Here is a 21,964-nt window from a genome sequence, read left to right as displayed (position 1 = left end):
CTGGGGACACAGCAATAAAAGAAAATCTCTGCCCTCATGGAACTTATATTCTAGAGGGAAAGGGCAAATAATAAACATAGAAATCAGTGTGAATATGTTTGAAGTCGATAATTGCGGAGGGATGGGGATTGGAAGAGCCGGGTCAAGGAGAGGTCAGTTTTAAATAGGGTAGTTGGAAAGCCTCACTGAGAAAGTGACATTTCAGCAAAGATGGGAGGAACGTGAGGGAGTGAGTAAGCCATGTGTCTATCTGGCGGGAGAGTGGTTCAGGTGGTAGTAACAGGTGCAAAGGCCCTGAGGCAGGAGCTTGCCTGGCATGTTCACAGGAGAGCAAAGAGTCCAGGTGGCTGAGCTGAGTGGGCAAGGGAGAAAGTAAAAGGAGATGAGATCAGAGAGGCCATGGGAGGGGCAGATGGTGCAGGCCCCTGTAGGATCTTTGGCTTTTACTCCAGCTAAGATGGACAGCCATTGGAGGGCTGTGAGCAGAGAAATAGCTTGATCTGACTTTGAGTTTTAAAAGGATCACTCTGACTGCTGTAGATACGAGGGTGAAGTCAGGAGACTGGTTATGAGGCTCTGGCAATAATCTAGGTGGGAGGTGCTGGGCACTTGGACAGGACAGAGCTGCTTGAGAGCCTCCGGGTTGTGTTCATCTTGGCATCCCCAGCCCCGCCCCAGTTCCTGGTGCCTTGTCGGCGCTCAGTAATTACCCCCTGGACATGAAGGAATGGCTGAAGGAGAATTCCTCCAGACTGCCTGCATAATTGCCCCTGGAGTATAACATGTGGCAGCCGAGCCTTGGTCCTGGTGAAGAGGAGGATGAACTAATGAAATCTGTTGCCGTGAAAGCTTCTGGAGTTCAGAGAGCCGGCTTGCAGGGCCTAGAGCAGGGCGTGGTTGTGCAATGGGTTGTCCTCCCTCCTGTCAATGTAATTATATGGCGGTGTGGGAGCTTCCATCTGCTGAGGGCTGTAACCGGAAGTTCCATTTGTCTGGGTGATCAGCTCAGAATTATGGCTGTGCTGTAACTGAGGTTGCATTGAGGCCACACCATGGAGGAGCACGTTTTGTTGGAGAATTTGTAGTATGTGGTGCTATAATGTCACAGTGCAAGATATGCTAGCATAGTATGTTTACATCGAAATGCCTGATGGAGATTTTGATGGCATTCATGTATTATTATAAGTTGCCTTAGTGAAGTCCAGTAGTGTCCATATGGCAGGACTTGCTGTGAAAACAAGGTAGGGACACAAACCTGGGCCTCAAGTCTCCAGCTGCCCCAAGGAGGCAGCCCTTAGGTCAACTTACCCAGCCGGCAGCCTAGATGCAGCAAATTGAAGGGTGAGAGAAAAGTAAGCAGACAACAAGGGCGCCCTGCTTCAGTACAGCCCATGGCGTCTTAGACCCAACACGTGCCAGAGGGTGTGTACAGCGACCTGCCCACTAGTAAACGTGGCTCTACTGTTGTTCTAAAATACATTCAATCTGATCGTCGCTCTACTCTAGGCAAGGGTTGAAGAGGACGGCTAGACGTGAAGTGGACATTAAGATGAGCCCCATTCATCGTGGGCAGCCATCCAAGACTGTCCAGACGTGATCAGCGGGCTCACTCCTTCCTTCCTTCCGTTCCAGCCAGGGTGTCAGGCCTCACCAACTCCAGCCCCACCTGTACCATAGACTGATTCCAGTCAGTTCTGTTCTTGTCACCTAGCCTCATCTTTGCTTGACACAAAGCCCCGTAGAATTTTGAGGCATCTGCACGTCAAGAAAGCCTTGAAATCTTGCAGTCTGAAAAAGCAGGGCCCCTCGTCTCCATTCTACTTTCTTCCAGCCTTTCATTTAATATCGTTTCCAAAATACTGCATAGGTTGTCTGATCACATACCACTGCCCGCATCCTCTGGGAGCCTAAATGCTGAACCGCTTCAGAAACTAAATCATGCTCACAGGACTTGGTTTCTCGGCAATTCTGTCATCTGAAAACATTGTTTATGTAGCTGAGGTCAGAAGCTTCAAGTGCTGCTTTAACGAGCTGCAGTTCTGTTCATGTGACATTCTCCTCCAAACTCAATTGCCCTTTACACCGGATGAGTAAGTGTCTCTGTGTGTGTGTCTGAATGTGTGTTTGATGTGCTGACATTTCTGAATCGAAGCCACAAAGCGTAACCTTTGTATGTTTGCTATTAAAACTCCAAATTCAAGGCTTAAGCAAAGGATCTAACTTTTACTTAGTATGGTTTATTTAAGAATAGAATAAATAGCTCCCCTGAAGTACCAAATGCTCAAGAGAACAATGCCTTTTTGAAAATTGGGATTTAACATAATTCTCATAAAACCTGTACTATACAAATGTATTGGAAAAAAATATTGAGTTCTTGTCTGTGCCAGGCACTGTTTTGCCATTCAGGCATTACCTCATTTAATTCTCACAACAACTCTATGAGGTAGGTGTCATTGTCACCCTAGTGCAGATGAGGGCATCGGGCTTGGAAAGGTGAGGACTTTTGCTCAAGGTCCAGCAGCTAGCGAGTGGCAGACCCAACACTTGAACCCTGGACTCCGTACTGCCCAATGTTCTTGGAAAGATTATGAGAAGAACTTGGAGCCCCTTTTAAGGTTTGTGATTGCGCTCATGGGAGAGAGCCATGATAACACCGTCTAATGGTGTCTATTATAGAATAGAAAAAGACTAAATATTCTCACAATTCAAATGATTTTAAATGTATTTTAAAATATTGCAACAAACAGGTAGCATACTCACATCTTTTACAGTTCACTGGCAGGATTTTAGAAGATGCAAATCTCACTTGTTCCTTAAGGCTTTGATTTCGAGGCTGACAAAGACGGCAGACGATGAATAACCCCTGGAAGTGGGGCATGGCCGCCTCTGAAACAAGGCACTCAGGACGGGCTCATTAAGTAGACATTTCCCCACTCGCTTCATTTTGTTCTTCTGATTATCCACAGAGTGGAGTTTGCGGAGATTGTAATCAAAATATTAGCTGCATTTGTACACGCCTAACAGCCAACAGTCGTTTAGGACACATAGACTGGAGTCTGTCTGTTTCTCTCTCTTTCCATCCATGCACCTACCCATGGAGAACCTATTTAAACTGCAGATCAAACCAGGCTCCTTTTGGATGGTTTGAATTGGCAGGTTCCTGGGCCAAGTGAAGCTCCTAAATCATTGCCTAAATCAGGTGCATGACTTTGAGCTGTTGCCTGGCAGAGAGGCCAACAGTTTGGATTGAAATGGGAAACGGGAAAGTCACATGCTGGGGGAGAGCATGAAGCTGTTAGGATATGTCTAGCAATAACCACTGAAACATAACAGAAGTCAAGAATTGAAAGATACCTTAGAAGTGGAATTCAGCTCCTCCATTCCATAGATGAGCAAGCAGAGGCCCAGAGATGTGCCTAAGTGGTTTACGCAGGGAATATAACAGAACCAGGGCAAGAAAACAGACACTCCGCTTAATGGATACCGGACTTTATTGATAACACTATGTATAACAACAACAATAAAATGGGCCAGGCATGTTCTATTAAATTATTCAATTTTACTAGAGAGCAGAGCACTCTATCTGTTGTACTAATTTCATTTCATCCTCACAACAACCCCGTGAAATAGATGCTGTTATTACCTCTCCTGTACACCTAAGGAAACAGGCTGAGAGAGGTTAAGTAACTTGCCCATGCTCACACAGCTAGTAAGTTCGAGTGCCAATTTAATTTCAAGTCCTATTTCTTTACCTCCAAAGCCTGTACTCTTGGCCTCTGCAGTGTTTCTCCTCTCTTCTCCCAAACTCAGCTGCACAGGTGTGGGATTTGAACGGCTCCTGGTCCAGTCCCGAGTTTAAATACTTTCCTGGGGGATGGGCTCTGTTGAACGAATGTCCATGAAGCCCAGCTTCTTGGACTCTGCCGTCAGCCCTGCCTGGGTTGTAGTTCTTATCACAATGCCCCAGAAAGCTGTTGACCAAAGGGTGGGAGAACTTGAGATGAGCAAATGGATCCAGGGAGACTGGGTCAAGCAGAAAGAATGTGAATTGAGAGTCAAATGGACCCAGGATTCAAACACTAGCTTTGCTATTCAGCAGCCAAGTAAAGAGATGGGAAGTAGCTTGATCCCTCTGAGCCTCCACAAATGCAAGCTCTCCGATCTCAGCAGGCCCTTAGCCTTTCCAGTCAGTCCCTCTCTGAGTCCCCTTGGCGAATCCCCAAACCTTTTCTTTTCTGAAGGTCCTCCTATGAAAGTTCCAGTGCCCTTGGTCTCAGCTGATAGCCCCATCTCCTGAGTCATGGGAGAAATTGAGACCCAGGGGTGCCCGTGAGTGGGTGGCCCTCAACTTCCTGCACCCTCCCTGCACCTGCATAGTCATCTTGACCTCCTGATCTCCTTCCCTCTGTGTGTCAGCGAACAGGTGTCCTCGCCATGTAAGACTTACCCTCCCCTCCTGCTCTGAACCCCCGTTCTCCCATCTCCTTTACACATCTCCTCTGTCCAGTCTGTGTCTACAGCTTCTCTCTACGTTAATCACAGCTCCTTTGATTACAAATAGGAACCTGATGCAAACTGACTTTTAAACAACAACAAAAATTTTTTTAAGTATTCGGTAGTGCCTGGATCCAGGGTCCAAAATAATGTCAAAAGGAATCCATTTCTCTGTATCCCTTGGGATCGCTTTCCTCTGCATTGACTTCATTCTTCATGCTCAGGCTTTCTTGGGCACACTGCTATTCTAGACTTACATCCCATTATCTTAGCAACTTCTGCCAAAAAAGAGCTTCCTTTTCCCAAAATTCCCAGCAGCCTGGAACTCAGTCTTATTGGAAGATATTAGGTCATATGCCCATCTCTGAAGCAATCACTATGCCAGAGGGGTGGAATGTGCTGATTGGCCCGGTCTGAGTCACCTGCCAAGGGACTGGGTCTACACCTGTCTATACCAGACATCTTGAGTGAGGGGAAGGAGTAGATTTTCCAAGAAAAATAAAGCCGCTATAGCTAGGGAAAAAAAAGGGAATGCCTGCCGAGTAGGCAAAGCAGCAGATGTCCATTCTGACTCTTTCCTGGCTTGTCCTCCTCAACATATGAACATGCGAAGTCTTTCTCATCTTAAAAACCCCTTCCCTCAAACCTGGATCCCTCCCTCCTACCACTAGGGCTTCTGCCCTATCTTCTCTCACAAACAGACTCTTGAAGGAGTTGTCAGTTCTTGTCATCTCCGCTTTATTACAATCCATTCTGTCCTCAGTTTGGTGCAGTCTGCCTTCTGCCTCCACCATTCTATTGAAATTTCTCTCATTGAGGTCTCATCAGTGACCTCAAAATGGCCTCCTTTCAAGACTTGTCTTATCTTTCTTGACCTGAGCAAATTATTTGGTACTTTGATCTTCCCTCCTTAAAAAGAAAAATCTGAAAAACTGAAATATTCAAGCAGCATCAAAAGCTATACAGCGAAAATAAGGTCCCCCCCAATTCCCCGAAAGACTCCTAACTTGGCTCCTTGGTTCTCCTTCCCAGAGCCACCCACTCTGACCAGGGTCTTGTGTGACCTTCTAGAGAGGCTGTGTTCAAGCACAGAAGTACTCCACCTCACACACAAGGATTTTAGCCCCCGTGTTCAATTTCCATGCCTTCTTTTACTCCCTTCCATCTTGGAGATTGTTTTTTATCAGCACATTGAAATCTACTTCATTCTTTCGATAGCTTATATCTGTAGGATAAATTCAGAGTCTCTCTCTCCTTTTAAGCCCCTCTTCTCCCTCATTTTTATGGCACCCAGCTCACTGACTTGCCTCCTACGCCGCAGCCACTCCCGGTAGAAGTACCAACTCCATGAAGACTTCCAATGACAGTAGAACTTGGAGGGTTGAGACGTGTCCATGACCTAGAAAGGGAGAGAAAAAAGCTTATTTTTTGTTTATTTACACATGCAGTTTCTTAAAAACAACCGCAAAATGCCCCCCAAAGTAGGGTATGAAAAACAACAACTCAGAGGTGGTAGGTGAATCTGCTTGAAATGTCTTTCCAAAGGATTTCGGTTTGGGTGGGAGTGGAAATGTGTCCCTTTTGCCCCTGGGCACACATCTTTTCCTTATTTCCTCTAACTAAGAACCCCAGGGCCTGGCTTCACCTTGCAGCTGCCTCACATATCCCATCAGCCTTAATGGGAAAGATTTTGTTTTGTGTTTTAAGTGCCTATAGCTGTAATGGTAATATCCTAGGAGAGGTTGGGGTGTGACAGGGCCTGCAGGAGCCCTCTGTAGCCAGAGCACAGCCACCCCCATCAGTGTAGCTCGCTGAACAGGACTGGGTCAGGCAGCACCCAATGGCAGCTCCCAGCTGCCGTGTCAAATATTTCGTGTGCATTTCATCAGGTCATCCTCTCTGCACACTACAAGGTAGATCTATTTGCTGTAACAGAAAACTAGGCTTAGGGAATTTAGCTAACTTGCTTAAAGGTTGTATAGCTGGGGATTGATGATGCCAGGATTGGTACCCAGGTCAACTTTTAAGTCCATGCCACACAATGGGAAACAAATTGTAAGTCAATGAGAGAGATGTAATAGAAAGCCTGTCGTCTTTAGAATGGAACAGACCCGACTCTGAATCTTGCTTCCTCTCCTTTACCTTGTATGACTTTGACCAAATTGTTTACTTTTCCAGTTATCTGTTAGAAGAAGCCAATCCTTTTCCTGCCTGTTTCACAGACCTGTGAGAATGAAAGCTATAAAAACATAGGGAAATAAAAGAGATTATTACTATTTGAGGGCTAGTTTATTTGAAGCCATCAGTGTGGGTTCAGGATGAATGGTGAAGAATAGATAAGAAATAGGATGCTTTGTTGACATGGGAAAACGTTTGGAGTGTGTTTCATCTAGTGTTTTAAAAGCAGGCTAAGGAATAAAGTAATAATTCCACTTTTGTTTGAAGAGTGAAGGACTCCCATTCATCCAGCCATCCAGGACACAGACCAAAACGTTAATATAGTAAAGATATCGGGGCGGTGGAGTTACAAAGGGTTTTGGTGTTTATTTTTCTTGGTGTTTTTGTACAACTTGTTTGTTTTGGCAGTAAATGTGGAAGACTGACAGAAGAGTCTGGATCAGTTGTCAGATCTGGGATCAAATCTTGGTGAGGTACTTAAGCTCTCTAACCTCGTTCCTCATTGTCCAGCAGGCACTGCGTAGAACTGTCTGGAGATTAAATGAGATAATGCTCGTAAAGCACTTACACAGTATCTGGCTGATAATAAGCACTAAATCTACATCATTCTTCACCCATTTGACAATATGGAGTGCCTGCTGTGTGCCAGAGCTTGTCCTGGGTCCTGGCAATGCAGCGGTGAGCCAGAGGTGGCACTAGCTCTCATGGAGTCTATTTCACAGTCTAGATGGCAATACAGACAATAAACAGATGAGCAGAGAAATAAACATGTAATTATAGATTGGGGTATTCGGATATTTTATTTCCTATGAAAGAAGTGAACAGGGTGCTCTGATGGAGAAGAACAGGAGGGGGGAATGGTGGATCTACTTTATTTGGAGGTGATCTGGAACAGCTTCTCTGAGGAGGTGGCATTTAAACTGAGATCTGGAGGAAAACAAAACATTGCGTGTTATTTTTAAATGAAAATTTAAAAAGAATAGAAACTTGCTGTCGAGCACAAAAGACCCCTCTCTCGCCGACTTCCTCCTAAGTAGACACAGGAGATCAAACATCCCCGATTGTAAGGGACCTTCATTATTTGCAGAAAAGGCGGCTTTAATCTTTCTTCTCTTTGCCCAAGGCCAGACCATGCTGAATATTGTCTGACTCTACTGGGGGGGGGGGGCGGAAACCTTGGTCCACAAACGACTTTTGCAAATGATCAAATGCGTGTGCAGCTCCGTGCTTAGTGGCTGCTTCTCCCTGAGTGGGTCTCTCCTGCCTTCTCCTGCTGCAGAGAACTGTAAGGCATGAAAAAGACCCTGAATTTCATTGAATTTGCACATTTAAGAAAAAAAAAAGAGAGACTCCTTTGTCTTTTTACCCAGGCTATATGGCTTGGGTGCCTTTTCATTGTGACCTCCTAGTTTTGGTTCCTGAAGCTGCCCTGGTGTCTGGAGGCCGGGCGGGAAGCTGCCCCTGCCATTAGCCTCATGTTGTCAAAGCTGGTTGAGGAGCGAACAGTGTGGGATGGGTCTTGATCCTCTTCTCCAGCATCGTTGCCTGTCCCCTGCCCTCTTTTCGCCTCCATCTTTTCCCTGGGCTCTTTTCTTCCCTCCTTCAAAGAAGCAATGCCCTTCATTCTGGTCCCACTCAGCTTAGATGTCACCTCCACCAGAAAGTCTCCCTGGCCCTTCTTAGGTTCCTCGCCTCTGTCACATAGGACCATGCAGTGGCCTGTGTGTGCATCTGTCTCCTCCTCTAGATCGTAAGCTCCATGACGACAAGGACAGAGACCCTCTTAGGTGTCATTGCATTTCCAGTGCCCAGCATACTGCTAGGCAGGAGATGCCCAGGACCTAAATATTAGCCCTCGTCATTATCCCTTGAGCATCAAAATACACCCTAGGGGGCCGGCCCGGTGGCTTGGCGGTTAAGTGCACGCGCTCCGCTACTGGTGGCCCGGGGTTCGGATCCCGGGCGCGCACCGACGCACCGCTTCTCCGGCCATGCTGAGGCCGCGTCCCACATACAGCAACCAGAAGGATGTGCAACTATGACATAACAACTATCTACTGGGGCTTTGGGGCAGAAAAAAAAAGGAGGAGGATTGGCAATGGATGTTAGCTCAGAGCCGGTCTTCCTCAGCAAAAAGAGGAGGATTAGCACCGATGTTAGCTCAGGGCTGATCTCCCTCACAAAAAAAATACACCCTAGGGCAGCCACTTGGGAGATCTTAGAGTTTTTCGCTGAGATGAAACATGTTCAACAGCATCAGGAAGACCTTAACAGTTTGGCTAAATCCTCTCATTCTCTTTATTTCTATTTTCTCCTTTCTGCCACAGACATAGCTCCCTCATTTAAAATAGTTTTTTTTCTTATTCCAAAAAAAAAAAAATACCTGATTGTTATTTAAGTTTTCAAAAACACAATCAAGCATAAAAGATGAAGGAGAAAATTAAACAATCTGTAACTTTCCCAATCTCTATAAGCGTCTATATAATATGCATACAGATATTGCATATACATTTGTGTATATAATGTATAGAAGGGGAACATACTGTACACACTGTTAGTAGTTAGATATAACTCTGTCATTTAATATTCCTCTACATCTTCTTTCAATTTTTAGAACTGTTTTGGATGGTAATACTTCAAATAGATGTATCATTATTTATTTAACTGTTTTCCCTATTGGTTGATAGTTGATTTCAGGTTTTTTCTAAACTCCTCTAACAATTCTTTGATGAACATCCTGTATCTTGATGGGATAAACCCAGGAGTATAGAGGAGGGGTCCAGGAAAAGCCTCCTGAAGGAAGTGACATCTGTCTGGAGACAGAGAGGATGCGTGGGAGATTCCCAGGGTGGGGGGTGCCGAGGGGGGCCAGGGTTCCTGGCAGAGGAGACAGGCTGTGCACAGACTTGGAGGTGAGAGAGTGCGTGAGTGTTCTAGGAACTGGGAGGAGTTCAAGACAGCTGGAGGGTGTGTTGGGGGTGGAAGGAGCTGGGCTGGGGAATGCGGGCAGTGAGGGGGCTATTGACCAGATGACCAGGGCCAAGTCCTAAATGGCCCCATAAGCCATGCTAAGCAGTGTGGGCTTGGGGCAATGGGGAGCCATTGCTGATTAGAGCAGGGAAGTGACATATCCAGGTTTGCGTCTTTGAAAGATCCCTGTGGCTGCTGTGTCGGAGCCAACTCCACATCCCACAGCTAGACTTGGAGCTGTTATTAACACAGTGAAACAGACGTTAGAAAGAAGAGAAGAAAAAGAAAAGAGCTCACATGTAACAGCTCACAGATAAGCTTTACCAGCTGTCTAGGTTCTTAACTTCAGTGGCACAGTTGGACAAGTCACAATCCTTACTCCCCTCTCCAGCCCTGGAAGAGGTGCCATCTGATGTAAGGAACCTAGTTGGTTTGGACCCCCATCCCTGTTCCAGGAGCCCCAGTGGTGTATCCGGATGACAAGGGGGTTGGGTTTTCTTTTAGTAGCTGAGTGAGGCTGAAATATCCACCCAGGACAGCCAGAGAAGCAGGTGTGGTCCACACTGCGTCTGTAATTAGATCCCGGCCGCCCAGCTGCCCATTCTCCAAGGACACCGCAGGCGCAAAGCTGATCCAGGCTGTGCCTCCCGAGGGCTGACGTCTCCATTTAGGGAGCGCTCCTGAAGCTAATGGGCAGTGACAGCTCCATTTGAAAAACACGGAAACACTTAGGGAGGCTGTGATCTGCCAGCCCCGTAAGCTGCTTATTAGCAGGGAACTCACGCTTGTGCTGTGTTGTGCCCCCTTGGTTAACCCCTGTTCTCGCATCTCCTCTCTGCTATCTCACTTAAAGATTTCATTGTTCTCCGAGGAGGCGGTGAGGGGAGTGATGGGAGAGGAGGCTGCAGAGCTGCCAGAAGCTGTTTCTCTGTCTCCCATCACAGCCTCTGGGGAGGCCCTGGCAAAGCAACATCCTTCTGGCACGAATGGGAAATGGATGGTTTTTAAAGAAAAATGGCCCCTGAAGACGTTCTTTGTCTAGCTAACATGCTTCCTGCACTGACTGGTTTGGGTCCCAACACCCAGGCCAAAGAGAAACACCGCAGGTCTGCCTTATAATATGCCACTCACTCCAATAGTCCCCGCCACGGGCACCTCTTGGTATTTTCCCGCTCCATCCCCTCTGCTCTGCCCCCTTTTCCACGACGCTATCCACCATCTCCCTCCTCTGGATGATTGCAGCCATCTTCTACCCTCACCACTGCCTCTGCCATCAGTCTAGCTCTCGCTCCTCTTCAGTCCCCACCACAGCGAGGAGACTCCCGTTCCATCCTTGACGTCTCCACTGGACTCTCAAACTTACCGTAATGAAACCAAGTGCTCTATTTCCCCCCCACAAATATGCTCTACCTCTCGCACCCTCCACTCCCCTAGTGGCTCAGGCCAAAAGTCTTCGGGTCACTGACAGGTCCTCTCTTCCTCTCATACCCCACATCTGATCCATCAGCAAATCTTGTCAACTCCAAATTCAAAATATACCCCCAATGCAAACATATCTTTCCGTCTCCCCCACTCTCACCTTCCTCCAAGCCACTGTTACCTCTTGCCTGAATTATTTTAACAGCCTCCTAACTCATCTCACTGTTTCCATCATTGCCCCCCGCCCATCGGTCTATTTTGTACACAGCACCAATGGTCCTGCTTCAACATAAGTGAGAGCACAGCACTCAGTGTTCAGAATTCTCCAGCGGCTTCTCATCAAGCTGAGATGAGAATCCTCTGCCCTCACATGGCTGGTGAGGTCTATGATCTGGCTTCTGGCCACCTCTCTGACCTCTCTGACCCGTCTCCCACTCCCAGAGCAGTGTGACCACTGCTCTGGTCACAGTGGCCTCATTGCTGTTTGGTGACTATGCCAAGCAAGCTCCTGTCTCAGGGCCTTTGCATATGCTGTTCCTTCTGCCTACAATGCTTTTCCTCCACAGATGAAAAAGGCTCCCTCCCTCACTTCACTCAGGGCTCCCTCAAAGGTCATTTCCTCAGAGTGGACCACCTTACTGAAAATGGCATTATTCTCACTCTTTATCCCTGACCTGGCTTTATTTTTCTTAATATTGCTTATCTCTGTCCGGCATTAAAATATATATTTACATTTGCAGTTATATTTTTATTTGTTTGTTGCCTTTCTTCCCCAGCAGAATGTAAGTTCCATGAGGCACGGATCTTGTATAATTTACTACTGGCACATAGTAGGTACTCAATAAATATTTGTTGAATGAGAAAATGAATAAACAATGAAAGAATCTGGGCAGTAGTCCTGACCACTGAGAATGAGTCCTGTGTTGACCCTCAGGGTCCATCCTTTTGGGGCATTTTCCCCACTGGCCAGCTGAGCAGACCCTAAGTCTTGATCGTGTGTGGCTGAAGGTCACTTCTCATTTCCTGCGACCTGAAGCCAAGATATCAGAGCAGCTGAAACAATTTAGCTTGGAGTAACAAACGTATTTCTCTAAGTCCGACGTGAGTCTTTTAAAAATACAGGGCTCTTTCCTCAGGATTTAAAACTTAAACGTCATGAAAGCACCCCACCGTAGGGAGCATATGCTCCCTGGAGGGGTTTGTAGTAGAACACGAGAACCAAATAATACATATGGCTGAGATGTCTTGAGCCAGCCACTGTCCCCATCACACACATTATCTCACGTTATCCTCCTCAGGACCGCGTGTGAGAGGAATGAGAATTGTCCCCATCACGAAAGAGGAAACTGAGACTTGAAGGGACTTGCCCACAGCTGCACAGGTAGTGGGTAGCGATGCCTGGATTTGAACCCATCTCTGCAGGGTGTGGCTGTGTGGGCTTCCTTCTGCCCAAATAGGAAGTGAGCAGGAGGCTGCCCTCTGAGAGCCAGGTCCCGGTCACGCATGTCTAGTACCTTGGCTTCCGTTGACCACAGGGCTTGGAAGAGGAGCTGGTGCTCCTCGACTTTCTCAACTGACCTTCCCTCTTCCGGCCACTGAAGTTCAATGGCAGCCCTACATTTTCTCGTCAGACTCCTCCCAGTTGCCAAGTGCAATGGCCCATTGTCAGCGACTTTCCCGCTTGACTCTTGGAGATATTTCCACTATAACGATGCCCTTCTCCTTGGATTCTCCTCGGCTCCGTCTCGGTCCTCAGCTTGTCTGCTGTCACTCTCTCCTGGTTCTCCTCTTACCGCTTGAAGTTTTAGAGGCACTTTTCTCATTGGCAGATGGGAATGAAACCCCTACCTCACAGGGTGGTCATGTGAATTAAAAACGTAACATATGTGGAACACTTGGCAGGTGTCAATTGCCTGGGAACTGCTCAGTGGTTTTTATTACTAGTATTGCTATCTCCTTTCCACCCTTCATATTCTGTCCTTTGAATTTCTTTTCAAGATCTCTCTCCCATGCTCCAGAACCGGTACTTCTAACTGCCTCAGGTCACCTCCTAGACTCTCACAGGTCCCGCAAAGTCTTCATGTCCAGAATAGAAATAGTCATCTCTCCCAATTCTCCTGCTCTCTTTGTCTCGGTGATTGCTACAGCCACATTGTCTGTCATTCAAACCGGAGACCTCATGGTCCCATCTTGACTTCTCCTCCCTCCCCATCCACCCCTGCTGCACTCCGTTATCCAGTCAGTCAGCAGCCTGTCAACCGTTCTTGTAAAACACAGCCGGGAGCTTGGCTGTGACATCCCTCAGACCTGGCTCACATTGCAGCTCTGCTAGTGGTTAGCTGTGTGGTCTTGAACAGACTACATAATCTCCCTGGCCTCAGTTTCCCCATCTGTACAATAGGGATGATAATAATACCCACTTCATAGGGTCATTGGGAGGATTAAATGAGATAACGCAAGGAAAGAGCATTCCAGGGTGCCTGGCATAGGGAAGATGCATAATACATATTAGCTGTCATAATTATTATTATTACTACTACTACTATATTACGAGGTTGTGGTTACCTCCTATAGACACTATATTTGAAACACTTAGAACTTTTGTGCAAATGGATTTTGCTGGTGAAGAACAAAGAACACCAGATTAGTGACTGGTCTCTTCTCATTAGGTGGGAATTAGCGTGTACATGTACGTTTACACATGCATGAACATACACAGGTACACACATGCACACACACACACACACATGTTACCACTCTGCCTCAGACCAGGACCTTTTCATATACAGTAGAAGGGGCGCAGGATGGGTGAGAAATGGCAAGGATTTTCTCCCTAGAATCTGATTGCCCCATCGAACTCTGGTTTGTGTTTCATCCCACACCTGTTGTTCCCACCTCAAGAGAGAATGCCTGAGTTTACCTCCTGGCACCTTGTAAGTAAGGGTCAATGACTTACCCAGCTCACCAGGGCCTTGCGGTGGCCCAGGCATTGCAGGCAGTAAACCCGGGTCTTGGGATCCTTCTCCATTGACTGGAGTTTGTAAACTCCTGTATCTTGAGCTAGAAAATGCCACTTGTTCCTGATTGAGAGCCAGAGGAAAGCACTTTGAGGGACCTGCTGCTAAGTATTGGGATCTCCCAGGTGATGTATAAGCGGGTCATTACTTTGCATCTTGTGCCAATGAAACATCTCAGGTACCTTAATCCCCTCTCTTTCAACAGATGAACTTGGCTGACTCATTGGGGTGGGGTGGGGGGACATGCTACATGCCACCAGCCCCACCATCTCATGCCTTTGCCACGCAGCTCCTGACTGCCCAGAAGGCCACCAGGGGCAGCTCACGAGCTACAGGAACTGAAGGTCGGGAGCCCAAGGTCATGAGAATTTTGCATTTTATGTTGCTCTCATTTCTGATCATTGAAACAATCTCTCTGAGGCAGTGAAAGGGAAGGGATTGGAGAAAACCACACCCAATTTTGTTTGGTTCTGTTGTTTTGATTTTTGGTTCTTTTTTTTTCCACCCACCACAAGTTCTTTTCTTCCCCTCTCATAGTGTGGGCGAAATGCTGAAAACTTCGACCGATTTTTCACCCGCCATCCACCAGTCCTAACTCCTCCTGACCAGGAAGTCATCAGGAATATTGACCAATCAGAATTCGAAGGATTTTCCTTTGTTAACTCTGAATTTTTAAAACCTGAAGTCAAGAGCTAAGTAGATGTGTAGATCTCCGTCCTTCATTTCTGTCATTCAAGCTCAACGGCTATTGTGGTGACATTTTCTTTCATTGCAAAGTTGCATCCATGTTTTTATTTGCTGATGAGTCTAGAGTGACCATGTTTCAGAGCCCAAATGTCCTCAGGTAGTTTGGAGCATCTCTGTGAGATGGGATTATGCAGATGGTGTGTCGAAATGCTGCTGCATAATTAACACATTATCAAAGTCCTCTTACAATTTATTTTTTCCAGCATGTCAGCTAAGTAGATCCAGTGGGGACAGAAAATGCCTGCTTTCTCTCCCTTTTATTCTGCACTGCTGTTTTCACACATTCTCCAACTTCAACCATCCAATCTAGATTTTTCCTACCAAATGAGTGGATAATCAGATGCTGGCAGTATTCTTCCACTTCTGGACCTGGAGCTTGGCTTGTATCCAAGTATATGGTTGCTTTGATTTAGAGGAAATTCCTCTGTTCTGCTCATTGGAGACACCATGAGCTTTGAAAAGAACATGCTAAAAATAAAATTTTATTTGTTATTTTTTTTAAACTCAAAGTTAAGAAGATTACCTAAGCCCTTTGAAAATTCTAAGAGTGTGCTTTTAGACAGTTTCCATCTAAAAGCACCTCAAAGGTCAAAAGGCAACCAACTTGGGTGCTACCTCAGGGCTGTAATTTCTGATACTGTATGTTCTCCATCAGCTTCACCCCCAAACTACTTGAAAAGGGCATTTGGCACCGCTCCCTGAAAAGACATGGTCACTCCAGCAAGGTCCCACCGGGCCACGGTTTTACATTACATTTCAAACTTTATTTGCTTTGAGGTTTTATTTCTGTTGTTGTTCAAATGCAAAAAAAAAAAAATTTACTCATTTTGTTACACATGCTTTGAGATATGTGTCCAAATGTTATTAACCACAATGACCTGCTTTGATTTACCGAGAAGATGGCTCTGGAGCCTGGCAGACCCGTGCCCGTGTGGGTGGGATTTGTCTAGGTTTGTTGCTGGCTTTGGAAAGCTAATTACTTGCTCTGAGAAAGACACCATTTCTTGACACATAGACGGTTGTATTCTTCACTTTGATGTTGTTTTGTAAGATGTATGTGGAAGTGCTCATTTGTATCTGGATATCTGTTATGTGCCATTTTTCTTCTAGCATCGAGATACAATAAATAAAAAAAAGAAAGAAGAAGAAATGCTATTTCAAGGAAAATGACTGTCTTTGAAAAATGTGGACCCAAACTACAAAGTGGGGCCTCGTGAGGCTTCGGGACAGAAAGGAGCTAAACCCACAGCTTAATCTTGGCCCCAGTGTCCAGCCAGTCAGAGATGCTGGGACCAGGGACCATTCAGGGACTCCTGGTGGCCTGCAATGGGGTGGGGTGAGCTAGCAGGGGGGCCTCCAAGGATATCAGAGCTCAAAGCCCACTTTCCCACCAGAGTCGAGTTTAGGGGCCAGCTAGGAGCATGGCTGGGGCATGCTCTTGATTTTCTTATCAAAATCGCCAGTCTTCCCAGCTTGGACTAAATATTCTTTCTAGCAAGCAGCTTTATGAGCCCCCAGAAGCCCAAGGAAACCCCTTGGGTGGGGGAAGTCCCATTTCCGTCTGAGCAGATCAGGACAGCAAATGGCTCCCCATCCTGCCTGCTGCCTCCTGCTATCGCAGGCAGCCCTAAAGAGAATTCTTATCACAAGTCGAGTGATTTCCAGAAGCACCAGGGCTTCTGAGAGACCGTCAAGGGAACTTTAAAAACTTGATAAATGTCCTTGAAGTAAGACTTCTCATCTGAAGAAAACCATGATTTGGATTTCTGCTGAGGCCAAGGCCCTTCCATTCATTCCTTTCTGCCCTCTTGCTTCTCCTTTGGGACCATCCCCACTGCCGCCATGGTGGCAGCAATCTAGACCTCAGGGGAAGCAAACTTGAAGGCCCAGCTGACAAGCTTAGGAAGCTTAGGGGGCCAGAGAAGGAGGGAGATCGGGGCACAACCCTCTCATTTTATTGTTGGGGAAACTGGCATCTGGAGAGAAGAAGTGACTTGCCCAAGGTTAGCCAGCTGGGATGCAAACCTCGGTGTCCTGACTCTCAATGCACCACTCTTTCTGCTCTATAACTGGCCTCTCTGAGCCATGCCCACCAACAGGCAAGTTATTCGAGGTCCTTCATCTGGCTGTTGGGTCACCAGGCTTTTCCTCGGATATACTCTCAGGAAGACAAAACCATGAAGAAACTGGGCCACTGACAAATGATTTGAGACAACTTTAGAGAACAATGTAAGATAGATAGATAGATAGATAGATAGATAGATAGATAGATAGATAAAATATACTGTATATATACACTGCACTCTACATTCTCCAAATTGCTGCCCTTATTTTTCAGAAGTTTAATACTTTGCAGAAATAGATACTCAAGCCAAAGTCTCTATTCCCCTAACACACCGTGCCGAGGGTTGGTCAGGGAAGCCTTCTGTGGAAGTAAGGGATCATTAGTCAGAATTCCTGCAGTTTCCTTTTCTATCAACGTTTCAAGTACAGAGAAGACCAAGAAACAGAGCTTTTAACATATATAATCTCTGGGCAATACTTTGCAGATTTATCCAAGAAGGAAGATTTTTAGTTTATTTTTGCCATCATCCATGTATTACCACCCTCCATTCATCACCCAGCCAGCATTTACCGAGCACCAGCTGTGTGCCATGCTCTATGCTGGGCGCCAGGAGCACCGTGGGGAGCCATCCAGATGCAGTCCAGGAGGGCAGTCATCAAACGAGTGATTAAAAGCAAGATGTGATCTGGAGATAACTAGTCTCTGAGTTAGTCAGTGCAGCTCCTTAAAAGAAAGAAAAACTCATCAAAGGCATTTGGGGCTCCTCTTTCTCTCTGGAGACCACAGTTTGAGGCTGAAGAAGAAGGGGCCCCAGCGGCCTCTTGACCCAGATTTCTGGGTCAATCCTATAGTGCAATGGGTGAGGGAAGAGAGAGGCAGGATAGAAGCAGGGGTGGGTTTCCTTCGAGAAGGCCAAAGGCACAGTCTCTTTGCTTGAACAGACCACAGGATCACCAAGATTTGAGCAGAGGCAGATACCCATATGGAGAGAGGGAGCTGGTTTTACAGCTCAATTCCGAGTCCTGAGTCTCACCTCTTGGGATATATGACTCAGATTCTTGCAGGCATTACCCTTCCTGGCCCCCAGGGACACACTGCTCTCCTTCCAGCACACTGCCCCCTGGCTTGACACCACCTGGTTCTTCTAGATAAGACAGGCTGAGATTTTCCAAAAGAACTTAAATTAGGGCAGAATTTTAAAAAAGAAACTAAGTAAGAAAATCCAAAGAAACCTAAACACAGTCCACATTAGCCATGGCTAATTTTCTACCAGGATCCAGGAACCCCTCTTTTCATTTCTTAGACTTCTCACTAACCTGCTCCTCTTCTAAGAAAAGATAGCACCATGGGCACAGTGACCTTCTTGGGGAATTAATAGGAGGCCAATGGAATTAATAACCCTCACTGGATGAGTGAGACTATTCTCATGTGGCTTCAGATGCTATCAACCCAGAAAGGAATTGTCCCAACATTCTCTCCCAACTTCTAGGATAAAATTCAGGGGTATTTCCTAGGGGGATCTGCCAATAGGACAAAGTCCATAATGGCTAGTCCTCTTTGGACCATGTGGCTGTTTGAAGCATGAGACATCACCAGCACAACAAATGGGGAAGGACTTTCAAAGTTGTGGGTAGTGGGAAGGGAACCTCCGCTGGACACCCACAGGCAGGGCAGGCCACATGGGGTTGATGTTACCAGGGGAGACCTGAAAGAAGGCAGCTGCCTGCCTTCTAGCCCGAGATAAACCCATGACCCACACACATCCCTGGAGCTCTCAGATCTTGAAGGGGACTAACACAGTTCAGTCTATACTGGGGTTCAAAATGGGCAGTGGCCCATGTGAGAGACCCTTAAGATCAAAGGGAACAATTGTTTTGCTGTAGAGTGAAGTCTCTGGCTCGGGAGCTGACTATAAGTTCAGAACAGTGAAGAGGCTCATCCTTAGTCAAGTCTTCATTCATTGATTCATTCCTTCAACAAATAATTGTGGACAGCCTGCTGTGTGCCAAGCACTGTTCTTGGCACCGGAAATACAATAGTGAAGAAACAGACAAGGACCCTGCCCTCCTGGAGAGAGGCAATAAATGAACAAGACAATTGCTAACTGCAGCAAGTGCCGTGAAGACAATTCAGAGGATGCTGAAGCATGATTTACGGGGTCAGGAAAGGGATGCAGAGACAGTATGAAAGGAAGAGGTGGCATTCGACCTTCTCTCTGATCACAGGAAGTGACGCATTAGGTGCCTGGGACAGCATAGGACGAGCTGACAGCAGGCAGGACAAGACAAAGCAGAATGGGTGGGGCGCGGCAGGAGATGACCCATCATCCAGAAAACAGCTCCATCGGCACCTTCAGCCGCTCTGCTCTGGCCACACGTGCTGAAGTGCGTTTCTGACGTCGCCCTCACTCCTACAGCCCAGCACGCGCACTACAAGACGGAGTGGAGAATCCAGAGGCACATTTCACCCATTTCAAGGGAGCAGCCCAAAAGGAGGCATTTTTGTGAGAGGTGTTTTGCAAAGGAGAACGGGCCCAGCAATGAGAAATCCTTCCCAATCAGGGCCCATTGGGAGTCAACCCTAAAGCATGGATGGCCATTGGCCAGACTCTAGCAAGTCAGTCAGTCCTCACTGACCCTCCCTCTTGACCATCTGATACAACTCTGGCTTCAGCCAGACAATCTTCCCAGTACCGCTGAAACCCAGGCCATATCCTTGGCTTTCCTGTAGTGAACCAGCCACCAGGCTGTCCCTCGAGTCAGAGGGGCTGAGATGAGGCATAATTAGGAGCCATGTGGTCAGGTAAAAATCGCTAACCCACTGTGCAATCTTGGGCAAGTCACTTTACCTTCCTGGGTCTCGGTTTTCTCCTATATCAAACCATGAGGGGTGAGGACTCCAGCTCTGCCTGTGCCCAGGTGGATGGTGAGGATGGGAAAAGACGATAGGCTGACATAGACCCTGAAGAGGTGAGAGCATCTCACAGCTGTGAGATGTTTTTAGTAGAACACTCTCTGACATTCCCTGGTAAACCTTGCCCCAAACTGTAGTTAGTAAACTGGGATCAAGCCCATCCCCCCCAAAAAAAGAAATACCAGACTAACTAGGAGAATAGAATTTTTGTTTGTTTTAAGGCTGCCCCTACAGACCTTACTTTAAGCTTTGGGTTTTGTTTCTTACAGTTTGTTGACTAGATACAGGCTATAAACATCCTTGGAGAGAACCTCTGGCTGATGAAGACCCAAATTCCAGTCTGTGGGTGGGTTTCCGAGCATCCTTTCCAAGCCTAGATTGCAGCAGGGAATGTAGGGCGGACAGTGGTCAGCTCCTTTCATTAGCAGTGATCTGATTTCCTCACACACCACTTTGCCTACTTGGGGGCTGAGCGGTTGTGCAGCTGGTCTCCCTGTTAAAGAAAGGAGCCTCCTAGCCACAGGGGTCGCTATTAGATGTTTTTTTCTGGGACTCTCTACCCCATGACGAATTCTATGACGTTATTCATGGTAAGAAGTAGTTTCCAACCCAATTCATCTCAAAGGCAAAGAAAACAGAACACATACACACACACCACTTTATGGCAACCCTGAAAGAAATTTAATGTCCCATTTCCTTTCTCAGAGATTTTACACCAAGTTTTCTCTCCTGAAGCCAACATACAATGTGAAACGAAAGCTAGGGGATGGTGTGCACAATGCAGCTGCTAAAATCTGTCAGCACAGGGCTCTTTCTGACTCTGCCCATGAGATGTCATCAGCTTCCCAGTAACTGGCTTGTCTTGGTCTTATTTTCTTCTGCTGCCGCTGTGTTAATGTGTTTGCTTTCCATTTGGCAGAGAGACAAGCGAGACACCTCCAACTTCGACAAAGAGTTCACCAGACAGCCTGTGGAACTCACGCCTACTGATAAACTCTTCATCATGAACTTGGACCAAAATGAATTTGCTGGCTTCTCCTATACTAACCCAGAGTTTGTCATTAATGTGTAGGTGAATGCAAATTCCATTGCTGAGCCTGGAGTGTAAGACTTCAGGCCAAGTGTATGTATCAATTCTAGTCTTCCAGGATTCATGGTGCATATGCTGGCATTCAACATGTGGAGAGCTTGTCCTAGAGGGCTTTTCTTTGTATGTGTAGCTTGCTAGTTTGTTTTCTACATTGAAAATGTTTAGTTTAGAATAAGCGCTTTATCCAATTATAGAGATTCAATTTTCCAAACTTCCAGAAACTCATCAAATGAACAGATGATGTCAAAACTACTGTGTCTGATACCAAAATGCTTCAGTATTTGTAATTTTTAAAGTCAGAAGCTCATGTTCCTGGTAAAGTTTTTACGGTTATCCTACAACATCATCTTTGAATGCTAAGCATGACTGGTATTTTTAAAAATTGTGAGTAAGCTTTGCAGTTACTGTGAACTGTTGTCTCTTGGAGGAAATTTTTTGTTTAAGAATTGATATGATTAAACTGAGTTAATATATGCAAACTCTCTTGTTAACATGTCTGCTTTTAAATAGACTCTGGTACAGAGGTTACAAACTGGAGAACCATAGGCTGATGCCACCAATAGTTGAGCTCTGTTTCACATGCACAAAATTTTATTTAATTGAAATCACTGTAAACATTAAAAAATGGGATATTTTGTATAAATTTCTGGGCTTTCAGATTCACTTGAAAGAAATCAGAAGACTGGCAGCACTGGGCCTATGTTCCCATGTGGAAATAATATGACAGAACTGAGAAAGGGCTATCTCCTTTAAAAGCAACGTGTGCTCTCATTCCACTACAGTCTCCACCATGCCCTATTGCCCTACACTCTCCATCCACTTACCTGGCTGCTGTAGCCATTTGAGGTTGAGACCACCACCATTTGCAAGTCACAAGCTTAATGACCTCAATATCTTCCTGTGCCCATAATCAGAGTATCTGCTCAGTCATCCATTTAGTGTGGTTTGTGTTTATTAAATCCTCAAGCACAAAGTAGATAAAAATTTCTTTCCAGCGATGACAAAAGTCAGCAAGGAGTCTGGTGTCAGTATGGAGAGCACACTTTTCCGTGGTCTATGAGGTTGTCACAA

General features: G+C 46.3%; 1 protein-coding gene across 3 annotated transcripts in view; it reads left to right on the top strand.

Annotated features, from left to right (window-relative positions):
• The window catches only part of PRKCB (protein kinase C beta), a 309,251-nt gene extending 287,879 nt beyond the window's left edge, over positions 1-21,372 (top strand). For 2 of the 3 annotated variants that reach the window (XM_058569842.1, XM_058569840.1), the window contains one exon: positions 14,616-17,072. In XM_058569842.1, the coding sequence (XP_058425825.1) occupies positions 14,616-14,774 (159 nt within the window). In that variant the 3' untranslated portion in view covers positions 14,775-17,072. Of the gene's footprint in view, positions 1-14,615; positions 17,073-20,722 lie in introns of those variants that run through there. The other variant, XM_058569841.1, reaches the window with a different exon arrangement.
• Positions 21,373-21,964: the final 592 nt, after the last annotated feature.

This window comes from Diceros bicornis, chromosome 26 (genome assembly GCF_020826845.1).
Source record: "Diceros bicornis minor isolate mBicDic1 chromosome 26, mDicBic1.mat.cur, whole genome shotgun sequence".
Classification (NCBI taxonomy): Eukaryota; Metazoa; Chordata; class Mammalia; order Perissodactyla; family Rhinocerotidae; genus Diceros; species Diceros bicornis.
This window is presented reverse-complemented; position numbering and strand designations above follow the sequence as displayed.